The sequence below is a fragment of the Zootoca vivipara genome, chromosome 7 (assembly GCF_965207765.1).
Source record: "Zootoca vivipara chromosome 7, rZooViv2.hap1.1, whole genome shotgun sequence".
NCBI classification, from domain to species: Eukaryota; Metazoa; Chordata; class Lepidosauria; order Squamata; family Lacertidae; genus Zootoca; species Zootoca vivipara.
The window spans coordinates 66,361,003-66,372,826 of NC_142590.1; the positions used below are offsets into that span (position 1 = coordinate 66,361,003).

Below are 11,824 nucleotides of genomic sequence, written 5' to 3' on the forward strand. Positions count from 1 at the left end.
GAGAGAGAGAGAGAGAGAATGAATGTGTGTGTGTGTGTGTGTGCGTGCACACACAAAATAAAACTTTCAGCTTGACCTAGTGATGTATTGACTGCCAGTGGTATTACTTTAATAAATGTGTTGCATGTTAGATGCTGGTTTCGCTAATAAGCAACCTGTGGCAGCCCCACATAGAGATTGTTCCAGTAATCTCTTGAGGGTACCAGTGCACAGTCCACTGTGACCGCTATCTGTATCCAGGAATTGTTGAAACTTGTGTACCAGTCTAAGCTGGAAAAAGGAACTCATAGCCACTGGAGCTACTTGGGCCTCAGTTGACGAAGATGGGTACAGGTGTAACCCCAGACTACAGACTTGTTCCTTCAGAGGAATGCAGCTCTGTTTGGAATTAGCAATTGACCAATTTCCTGGATCTGGGCACCACTCATCTTAGGCCCTCCACCTTGCTAGGATTCAGCTTCAGTTCATTGGCCCTCATCCAGACCACCACTGTGTCTGGACTTAGTAGTGCTAGTTCCCCAAAGTTAGCCTTTTAGCGAATACATGTGTAAGATACATATTCACTAGCAGATAGGGTAACCAGAGTGGGAATAATACCTGCTTAATTCACAGGCTGCTTTGGAATGGGATGGTGTTTGGGAAAGCAGTGCAGAGGACAGGGGTTCAGCGCCTCCTTCTCACATTTCTGCTGCTGTCTCAGTCAAAATTTGAGTCCTTGGCGGCTGCTCTTTCTAAAGCAAAAACACACACCCCAGAAAAAAGTTGAAAGGGTCTACTGCAGGCACCCCCAAACTGCAGCCCTCCAGATGTTTTGGCCTACAACTCCCATGATCCCTAGCTAACCGGACCAGTGGTCAGGGATGATGGGAATTGTACTTCAAAACATCTGGAGGGCCGAAGTTTGGGGATGCCTGGTCTACTGTTTAAGCACAGAGTGTGGCAACACCTCAGCATTGTAATAAGTTTTGAGCTCAGCTCTGATCAGATCAAATTTATCTCTGGGAGTGAATAAGATTTGAACTATCAGAGTTGAACTGACTTTACACAGGAGATTGCAAGTTGTCTTTCACCAAGAGCAAAGGATCATAAAATATATCTGCAGAATGGACCGTTGCCCAGAGCAGAGTCAAAGTGCCAAGAATGTGCATTGGTTGCTTGGGTGCTGTCCAGCTTCTATTTATGAAAGATGATACCATTCTGTATGCTCGTTTTAATAATTACGTTGTAGAGGGCATCTGGAATCACTGTGGCATGAGTTTCCTGGAAAAAACTGAACAGGAAAAGTTTCTGCTCTCCTTAAGCCCATTGCGATCTGATTTAGCATAGTCTACTTGACTAGAAGTTTTTTGGGGCGGGAGTATGCCATGTTTCATTTTACGTTGTGTGTAGAATTCAATAAGGTAAACACTGGCACTTTAAAGTAAACTATGATTTAATGCACTTTTAATGTCTGCTCGTCCTCTCCTGAGTGTTGCAGGAGGAGGAAACAATCCCAGAGTCTGGCATGTGGTGACATGCGAACTTAGGCTTGTAGTTTGTTTCTTTGTGAGCTAACAGACCTTAGCTTCAGGTTGCAGTTTGCTTAGAGAAAAACAAACCACGAGCCCTAGTTTACATGCATTGACAAGCCAGGTTTATTGTCATGTTTCTGGCTTGTTTCCAGCATGGAACAGTGTTATGCCATGTTATAATTATGGTTATCAGTGGCAAATCTTAAGCCTAAACAATACATGTTGTATCAGACCCAAGGTACATCTAACCCCGTTCTCATAGCAAGACGCGTGTAACTCATCTTGATCCTCAGTCACTAGTATTCAGAGGCAAACTTGACTGAATGGGTATTTGAACTCTGGTCTCCCAGGACGAAGTCCATCATTTGAGCCAATGCCCCAAATTGACTTAACACCCAATGCCTTGTGTGAGCATAGCATTATACAGTATTGAATGCTTTGTGGGAGGAGAGGAACATAGGACTAAATGCTCAATGCAATGTAAGGCATGGTAAATAAACCCATATTTTAATACATATGTTCTCTTATCTTTCCTCTCATTTTAGGTTTTTAAGCAACCCTGGCCTGGAATAATGCGCACAGTGTACAAAAACCACCCGCGGTTTGAGACCACATACTTCAAAAAGTTCCCTGGTTACTATGTGACCGGAGATGGTAAGGCTCTACATGGAATCCTGTAATATTGGCAATAAAGCTTGCTTCCTGTATAATGTGGAAGGGATTAAGCATGATGTATAAAAAAGAGGCTGAACATACTTCCCTTGTGCAGCTTTTTTTGTTTCCAGCCCTTACATCTGGATTCTCTTTCTAACATGGACTTAGAGCTCTTTGTATGGACTAGCTTTGATTCGGATTTGGGTTTTGTGAGCTATTAATTTGTAGCCCTGGAATGAATACTCAGATCTTGGCAACAAAGGCAGGAGGTCCCTTTATGAAATCCACAGTCCACACTCCCTGACTCCCTGGAATTAGGAGCAAATTGTGGGAGAAGGCATGTGAGTCACAAAGGATATGGGGAACAAACCCCCTTTGGCACCCTTTGTTTACATCAATTTGATTTGCCTGGAATTTGATTTGGATACTGAAGTTCAGCCCTGAAATATGCAGTGCATGGGGGAGGGTGCTTAGGAATTGGTTGTTTGTGCCTTTCCTTTTCCACTCATTCATCTTTGCTGGTCCCTCGTATTTGCAGTTAGGCAGCAGGGCTTCTGGGCAATGAGGTGTGACTACTCTTTTTTGCTGCCTTTTGTTTCTTAATACTTAGTGTCATTTGTTCACATTGTGCTGTGTACATCCACACCCACCCCAGTTCTCCCTAGATGCATTTTTTCCTAGTTGGCTACTTTACAATGGTCAATTTGCTGGTTTGGTTTCCCCTCCACCCCAGGCTGCAAGAGAGATAAAGATGGTTATTATTGGATCACGGGTCGAATTGATGACATGCTGAATGTTTCTGGTAAGAACAAAATCTTTGTGGAAGGTTTGGAGTTTCCTGAAAAACTATCCCATTGATATGGTAGGCCTTTTTGACATGATATGCCACCCTGGGCTCCTTTGGGAGGAAGAGCAGGATGTAAATCGAATCAATAAAAAAAATTGGGGTGGGGGGCGTGATATGTTTCCTCCTCAATACTGTTTAGAGCAGGGTCCCCAAACTAAGGCCCGGGGGCTGGATGCGGCCCAATCGCCTTCTAAATCCGGCCCGCGGATGGTCCAGGAATCAGCATGTTTTTACATTAGTAGAATGTGTCCTTTTATTTAAAATGCATCTCTGGGTTATTTGTGGGGCCTGCCTGGTGTTTTTACATGAGTAGAATGTGTCCTTTTATTTAAAATGCATCTCTGGGTTATTTGTGGGGAAAAGGAATTTGTTCATTCCCCCCAAAAAAATATAGTCCGGCCCCCCACAAGGTCTGAGGGACAGTGGACCGGCCCCCTGCTGAAAAAGTTTGCTGACCCCTGTTTAGAGCATGTGGCTGACAGAGGGTCAGCCAAGGATGAATGAGATGCTTGGGCCAAAAAAGGTTAGACCAGTGAATGCAAAAAATCAAGAGTGACTGTGCTTGCATAATCAAATCCTGGCTTTGATAGTGCAGGAAACGTTTGAGCTTCATGCACACACACTCCCACTCTTGCTTTGTGTGAGTGGGGAAACAGAGCAGGAAGCTGCAGTTAGATGTTAGTGCCTGATTTGTGCAAACTGGGAACTATCAAATATCTGGGCACTTGAAAGCTCTTATCTTTTCAGAGATTGAAATATCTAACATTTACATGTCTCTGGTTTTTGTTTTTATAATTTATCATGGTACACAGCACCATATCCGCTCAAGCAGAATCAGTGCAGGCATACTCTTTGGAGAACTTCAAGGAGTCTTCTCAACCAGATAGACTAGAGGAAAACACATTTCCCTTTTTTATCTAATTAAGTCCCAACAAAATACAAAACAAACTCGCCAAACTAAGAAATGGTTTGCTCTACTATTATTGGCTGCTTTTACTGTTTTCCAGCTTTTACAAAATGTACTTGGGATCAAACTGTGTTTTCTCCCATAGTACCTTTATAGAATGCTATTTTGCAACATTTACAGCTTGACCAAGAGTTTAGTGTAAAGGGTTCCTTTTTTTATTTTGGTGATATTTCTTTGGCAATACGCAATCTATGTCAATGGATAACTATGTTGGCCTCAGCCAATAGAATTACCTTAAGCCCTAGCCTTCACATGGGTCTTGGGCTTGCTTCGTTATTTATTTTCATAAAATTTATATGCTGCTTGATTGCTCAAAACAAAACTTCAGTTTACAAAAAGAATAAAACAATGAAATTATCAGTAAAAAAAGACAGTTGAAAGCAACTATATAAAATATTCAGAATTTGTTTAAATAAAAAAACCAATAAGCTAAAAACTAGATTAAAACCAATGTCAACATGGATTTTGTTGTTGTTTAGTCGTTTAGTCGTGTCCGATTCTTCGTGACCCCATGGACCATAGCACGCCAGGCACTCCTGTCTTGCACTGCCTCCCGCAGTTTGGTCAAACTCATGTTCGTAGCTTCGAGAACACTGTCCAACCATCTTGTCCTCTGTCGTCCCCTTCTCCTAGTGCCCTCAATCTTTCCCAACATCAGGGTCTTTTCCAAGGATTCTTCTCTTCTCATGAGGTGGCCAAAGTATTGGAGCCTCAGCTTCACGATCTGTCCTTCCAGGGAGCACTCAGGGCTGATTTCCTTCAGAATGGATAGGTTTGATCTTCTTGCAGTCCATGGGACTCTCAAGAGTCTCCTCCAGCACCATAATTCAAAAGCATCAATTCTTCGGCGATCAGCCTTCTTTATGGTCCAGCTCTCACTTCCATACATCACTACTGGGAAAACCATAGCTTTAACTATACGGACCTTTGTCGGCAAGGTGATGTCTCTGCTTTTTAAGATGCTGTCTAGGTTTGTCATTGCTTTTCTCCCAAGAAGCAGGCGTCTTTTAATTTCGTGACTGCTGTCACCATCTGCAGTGATCAAGGAGCCCAAGAAGGTGAAATCTCTCACTGCCTCCATTTCTTCCCCTTCTATTTGCCAGGAGGTGATGGGACCAGTGGCCATGATCTTGGTTTTTAGGGATAAGCTTCCCTAAATGAAGGTATTTTCAGCAGGTGCCGAAAACCGCACAGTGAAGGCACCTTCATCTGCCTGATGTCAATAGGCTTTTGCAGAACACCTCTTGAAAAGTCAAGAGGCCAGGGTGGCAATGCCAATTTGAGAAACAGCCCCTATTTCTTTCTGCTTGCAGGGCACTTGCTGAGTACAGCAGAAGTTGAATCTGCTTTGGTGGAACACCTGGCGGTTTCGGAGGCGGCAGTAGTAAGCCACCCGCACCCAGTGAAGGGAGAGTGCCTCTACTGTTTTGTGACGCTGAAGGATGGTCACGACTTCACAAAGAACTTAGTTGATGAACTGAAGAAACAAGGTAACCTTGGTAGACCATCACATGTCACTTGGAAAAAGGGTCAGAAAGCACTTTTGGATTTGTGAGGGGTGTGTGGGAGGGGCAGGGTAGCATGCTGCACATGGAACAAAGGAAGCCACCTTAGGCCAGGTTAGACTTTTTGTCCATCTGGTCACATCCCAATGAAGCTGAATGTTGGAAGATTCGGGGGGGGGGGAACAAAAGGAAGTACTTCTTCTCCCCACACGTAGTTAAATTATGGAATTTGCTCCCACAAGAGGCAATGATGGCTACCAACTTGGATGGCTTTAATAGTGGATTAGAAAAAAATCATGAAGGATAAGGCACAGTGGTTATTCCCACTGATGGTTGTGTTCTTCTCCACCACTGTCGGAGGCAGTGTGTTTCTGAAAAGCAGTTGTTGGAAACCACAAGAGGGAAGAGTGCTGTAGTGCTCAGGTCCTGCTTGCGTACTTCCCATGGGCATCTGGTTGGCTACTGTGAGATCAGCATGCAGGGCTAGATGGGCTTTTTCTTTGTCCTTGATATTATCTAGTCCAACTGGCAGACTCTCTGGGATATCCAGCAAAGGACATTCCCTTCACTTCTTACCCAGTTCTTTTAAAACTGGATATACTAGGTATTGTAATCTGGACCTTAGGCATAGTAAGCATGTGCTCAGTTGCTGAGCCAGGATCACATCAATGGAGCAGATGTCACTGTTGGAGATTCATTCCCTGTGTTTGCATTCATGGGATTGTTGTCTATCACATGATGGTATATGTTTTCATTCCACAGTGGGAAGTGATGAAGACAGGATGTTTATGTTTCTGTGTTTCCTGAAGTGGGACTATTGTCCTTTGTTCTTTCCTTTTGCTGCCGGATGCTAGAGAGAGAGGGAGCCATGTTGCAGTGCTCTCTGTGTGTCTATATGTAAATAAACATAGATTAGCCAAATACTGAGTTGCTGAGGTCTGTTACACAATTGCGCAAACTCTGCGGATCCGTAAGTGTGCTGATGTCAGTTGGCATCAGTTGCTGTGATGTTCGGGCTGGAGAAAGCTTTTGAAGCTCCCAAACGATTGACCAGGAGGGAGAGAAGATGCCAGTCGGGCGTGTGTCTCTACCAGGGTCCTACTTGGGAGTAAGAGATCCTAACAGTCACACCAGCCTGTTCAGCAAAAGGGAAGCTACCTGCTGGCTCAGATTTTCTCGTGAAGATCATTCTTCAGCCCTTCTAATCTTCCTGAGATGAAGCCCCACCCCAACAACTTGCATCATCCCACAGCCTGGCTGGCAGGACAGTTTTCAAATAAAAGGTTCATTGCTTAGTTGTCCCAGAAGCTAAATTTATCTCTGCTGGCCTTATTGCCTCCCACGTGTTGCCCTCCATGCCAGCTGGCACCTGACTTGAATACATAAGGGCAGACTGCATGGCCCGTGAACAGGGTGTGGGTTTTGCAGTGGCGATGCATGCACAACAACTCTCCCTTTCCCTTTGACAGCAGAGTTGCTGTAGAGGAGGGTGGGTTGGCACAACAGGTTGGTTCCCAAATTGGACTCTGGGGTAGTGGTATTTATCTGACCGAGGTCTTGCGGGAACAGAAATGATTCAATGTGCTTTTAATGAGCGGAGCAAGACTTCCCCAGAGTGGCTGCTTTTTAAAACAGGCCTGTTGGTGTTAGTTATTCCCGGTCAGCCGCTTTGTCATTCAAACACTGTGTTCTGCAGAATCCTTTCAGAAGCTTTTAACACACTCGTCAAGGAGAAGAGTTTCCCTGAAAGACTATAATGAGAGACAAACTAATCTCACTTTCCACTGTGCAGCTGTGAAGGGACATCTGGGGTGTGCCAAGGATGACACCTGCAGATGGAACAGGCACATGAGGCCGAGCTAGTGCTTTCTGTGTACTGACTGTGGATCTAGACCAGGCATACCCAAACTGCGGCCCTCCAGATGTTTTGGCCTACAACTCCCATGATCCCTAGCTAACAGGACCAGTGGTCAGGGATGATGGGAATTGTAGTCCAAAACATCTGGAGGGCCAAGTTTGGGGATGCCTGATCTAGACCATGCCCCATTGGAGTTTTACAGCAGATGGAGAGAAGTCAGCGTGGGAGGGGTCCCTGCGGTTTGAGAAACATTGCTTCCTGTCAGAAATAAGAGCAGGTAGAATAAAACTGTTACATACATTTTAGAAGAACAAATAAGTTCTAATTGGAAATGGGAACCATGAATGAAGAACCTTGGTTACAAAATTGAAGTGGAAACAATCAAGGAAGAATTTATATTACAATTTACAAATCTTATTCCTGAAAAGGGTTTTGTTTTCTGTCCCTACTATGTTTGTTAAAGTTGCATTGCAGTGTATCAGGGAGCAGGGGGGTGCTGTGGTCTAAACCACTGAGCCTCTTGGGTTTGCTAATCGGAAGGTCCAGCAGTTCGGATCCATGCGACGGGGTGAGCTCCCGTTGCTCTGTCCCAGCTCCTGCCAACCTAGCAGTTCAAAAGCATACCAGTGCAAGTAAATAGGTAAACGGTGTTTCTATGCGCCCTGGCACTCATCACAGTGGCCCGTCACACCAGAAGCGGTTTAGTCATGCTGGCCACACAACCCAGAAAACTGTCTGTGGACAAACGCTAGCTCCCTCGACCTGAAGTGAGATGAGTGCCACACCCCATAGTCGCCTTTGACTGGACAACTGTCCAGGGGTCCTTTACTTATTGCAGTGTGTTCCAATTGAGAATGCCAGTCACGCCCCTTTCCCCTTTCCATTTCTCTCCTTTCTGGGTTCTTCTTTGGCCATCACTCGTAGCCAAGTAAGATTGTCTTCCATAAACACGGTTTAAACAATGAGTCCGTAAGTGACTGTGGAGGCCAATTCTGGATCCACACACCCTTCCACAGTGGGGACATTGGTTTCTGGGCAGGAGTTGTTCACGGTGTGGATTTGCCAAGCGTCCCTTCCTCTTAGCACGTTTCTCCCTTGCGTCCTGAGTTTGAGTGTCTTCAAAGCCCATGACACCTATGGATGTTGGTGTCTTGTTTAGCTATTTTTCCTGTTTGCATGGGTTTTATTTCCTCAAGTCACGTGCTTCATGAACGGTCCAGAAGCTATCATAGCTAAAATCCTTATTCTTTCATTTGCAGTTAGAGAAAAGATTGGACCCATTGCAACACCAGATTATATTCAGAATGCACCTGGCCTGCCCAAAACCCGCTCAGGTAAGATACGGATTTTACTGTATATGTGCAGGAAGCACAGATCATGGTGCTGTAAATACCTCTTGCCTTACATTACAGGTTCTTGCTACTAGTTGAATTTGCATTCTCTGCTTTCTTTTTGGAAATACAGTGTGGAAACTGGAAAAACTAGTAAAGCTGCGAGTAGCTATTTAGTAGCCCCTGTTGTCTTGGAGCCTTGTGGAAAACATGGAAATCCTCTTGCCTCTACTGTAGCGATGGCATGACAGTTTGTTTTGATTGGCAGAAAGGATTTCTAGTATGTCACAAGGCAGTAGTGGCTTGTGGGGAAACCCAGCCAGATGGGTGGGGTATAAATATTATTTGTTGTTGTTGTCTTAGTCGTATTCGGCTCTCCATGACCCCATGAACCAGAGCATGCCTTGGAAACTCTCACTTCCTTCTCAAAGTTTCTCCTTTTTTATGTCCATGGAGTCTTCATGGCAAAATACTGGAGTGGGTTGCCAGTTCCTTCTCCAATTATTATTATAGTAATGCCCATATAGGTTAGAGGGAATTGTGTGGACAGCAACTCCCAAGGCAAGGTAGAAGTTGTTTAACATCAGGGGCTTAATAGACCACAAGCTTAACACAAGTCAAGTGTGATGCAGCAGCAAAAAAAGCTAATGCTATTCTAGGCTGTGCCAACAGAAGTCTAGTGTCCTGATCAAGGGAAGTAATAGTACTGCTCAGTTCTGGTTGGATGGCCATCTGTCTTGGATGCTTTGGTTGAGATTCCTGCATTGTAGGGAATTGGACTAGATGACTCTCAGGGTTCCTTCCAACTCTACAGTTCAATTATTTTATTGTCTTTGGGCAAGTTGCTTAGAATTTTATTCCCAAGTTATTAATTTTATTCAATTCATTGTATTTTATGTTTGTAGACTAATCTGGGGTCAAGAATCCTAGTGTATATCCTATTTTTAACAGCATGTCCTAAAATCCTGTGTAACTGCCTAAATACCATTCATCAATCATCTTTTTCTTGGAATGCAAGTACAGTTTGATGTTGCACTGCCATTTCTTTGCAGGTAAAATTATGCGGCGCGTATTAAGAAAAATTGCCAAAAATGACCGGGAGCTGGGAGATACCTCTACTGTGGCAGATCCAGCAGTTATAAACCACCTTTTCAGCAACCGGTGTGAGACAGTACTGTAGCAAGGCAGTCCTAGAAGAAAACAGCAGCAGTGCAGGGATTTGATGAGAATATGGCCCCATTGAGACAATGACTGTGTTTCTCTTGAGATGAAGAAGCTGCCCAACACCGAGCTGAATGTAAAATGCTGTAAATGAAGAGAAGAAACTGGTGCTCCAAGATCCAGTCCTTTTGTGTTGTAGATCTAGTTGTCTGTACCTCTGGAGAATTGTGTGCATTATGTTGTAGACCGATAACTACATATCTGAAATTCCAGCCTCATTCATGTCGTACAGAATGACATAACATTTTAATTTTCATGGATTAGTTTCATGAATTGTTCGTTTTTATTTTATTTTTTTACCTCTTAATGTGCTGCAAATGGGCAGAGCTTAGAATGTATAGGTATTGGTGTGAAAAGATCGCTTTACTCCTGAGTGGTAGTTAAAGGCTTTGAGAACCGACAAACTGAACAGTAATCCTCATGTTGAGGAAGAATTATTGGAACAATTTATTTTTTTTAAAGAAATCAAGCATTCATTAGGTTTCTTTCTTTGTTTATAAAATCCTGGATCTTCTGGCTGCATGTCATGGGAAAATCAAGTTTGTAGAAAAACTGCAACTCTGAAACTGTATAAAACTACTTTTCATGCTATTAATGACAATGACTTTCCCCCTCAAAAGGGAATAAGGCTATCTATATGTTTTGGATTTTAATAGTACATTCGTGTATATGTACAGAGCTGAATTTTCCCAGTGCATCAATTTTTTTTGTGGGTGGAAGCAAATTCAGGGAATTGTAGTCATGAAAAGTTGCATTCAGTGCCTAGATGTATCCTAGAGGGAGGTTCATAAATTTTCTGTGGCTGTTGGTTGGTTCAATTCCTGTACCAATTGAACCTGGGTAGGGAATTCACTTGGATGGATGAAAAGCAAGTGCTGTAGTGATACCCAACGTTTCAGTGATATGGGGCAATTCAGTTACTTGGTTTTCCAAGTGACCAGCTATGACACACAATCACATGAAGAAAATGGATACAGCCAGTGATTTTCACCTATGTTTGCTATGGCTGGGAAAAGCGTAGCTGCATTTGTGAAAATTGTTTCCAGGTAAATTTTTATTTAGTCCAGTTTATGCTTCCATTTCTTGATATAATAATGGGCATATGTGTGACCAAATACGAGTTGCTGCTTTTCTGGAGGGACAAATAATAACAACACTGTGACTGGTCTGCAGACAACTATGCAGAGGTGTCTTTTCTCATGGTCGGGTGAATATATCCATTGTTCACAATAAAGCAGTCACAGTTAAGGATTTGCTTATTCTAGGTTTTTCACCATTCGGGTAGCAAAGAAAAAAAATATCAAATCAAATTTAGGTAGAGATCAGATGTGGACATGTAACTGGGATCCCCCCCAATAATTTGATCCCACAATTCAGACAAACTCCCTAATAAATGTAGATGAAAAAACAGGCTTCTTGTCTCAAAAGATGTATTCTTTGCCCATGTAATTAAAACATGTCCCGAAAACCATGTGCTTGGTGAATAATTTTAACATTTTCCTGACCTTGACTCATGGTTATACCTTTCTCATTTCTTACCTGCTCTTAGTATTCTAAATGCACTTATCTGTGGTCTGCAACATCGGTGTATATTTAATCTAATGTCCTGCAGCATTAAAGGTAAGCCAGTGGCTTGCTATGTGCTGTTAACATGAAATACGTCCTTTTACTTTTAATCTTGGTCTGACATAATTTTGGTTGGGAAATGGCTAGAATTGTTTTTAACTGAAATAAATCAAAGAAATAAAATCTATAAAGCCGACACAGTTGGTTGTGGATTTGTTTTGTTTATGTTTAGTGCCTAGCTTTCATTTTGAAACCTAGATTAAGGTTATATCAAAATGAAGCCAAAGTCTAAAGCTATGGTTCAGCACAACATGAACAATCCCAGCATGCTCCTGGGCTCTTCCCCCCACCAAGAAGGAGCCTG

At 43.1% G+C, this 11,824-nt stretch overlaps 1 protein-coding gene across 2 annotated transcripts in view; it reads left to right on the forward strand.

Annotated features, from left to right (window-relative positions):
- Window positions 1-11,656, forward strand: part of ACSS2 (acyl-CoA synthetase short chain family member 2) — a 53,427-nt gene extending 41,771 nt beyond the window's left edge. For both annotated transcript variants that reach the window (XM_035121371.3, XM_035121372.3), the window contains 5 exons: window positions 2,057-2,165; window positions 2,899-2,967; window positions 5,293-5,469; window positions 8,602-8,676; window positions 9,726-11,656. In XM_035121371.3, the coding sequence (XP_034977262.3) occupies window positions 2,057-2,165; window positions 2,899-2,967; window positions 5,293-5,469; window positions 8,602-8,676; window positions 9,726-9,853 (558 nt within the window). In that variant the 3' untranslated portion in view covers window positions 9,854-11,656. The remainder of the gene's footprint in view (window positions 1-2,056; window positions 2,166-2,898; window positions 2,968-5,292; window positions 5,470-8,601; window positions 8,677-9,725) is intronic.
- The last annotated feature ends 168 nt before the right edge of the window (window positions 11,657-11,824 follow it).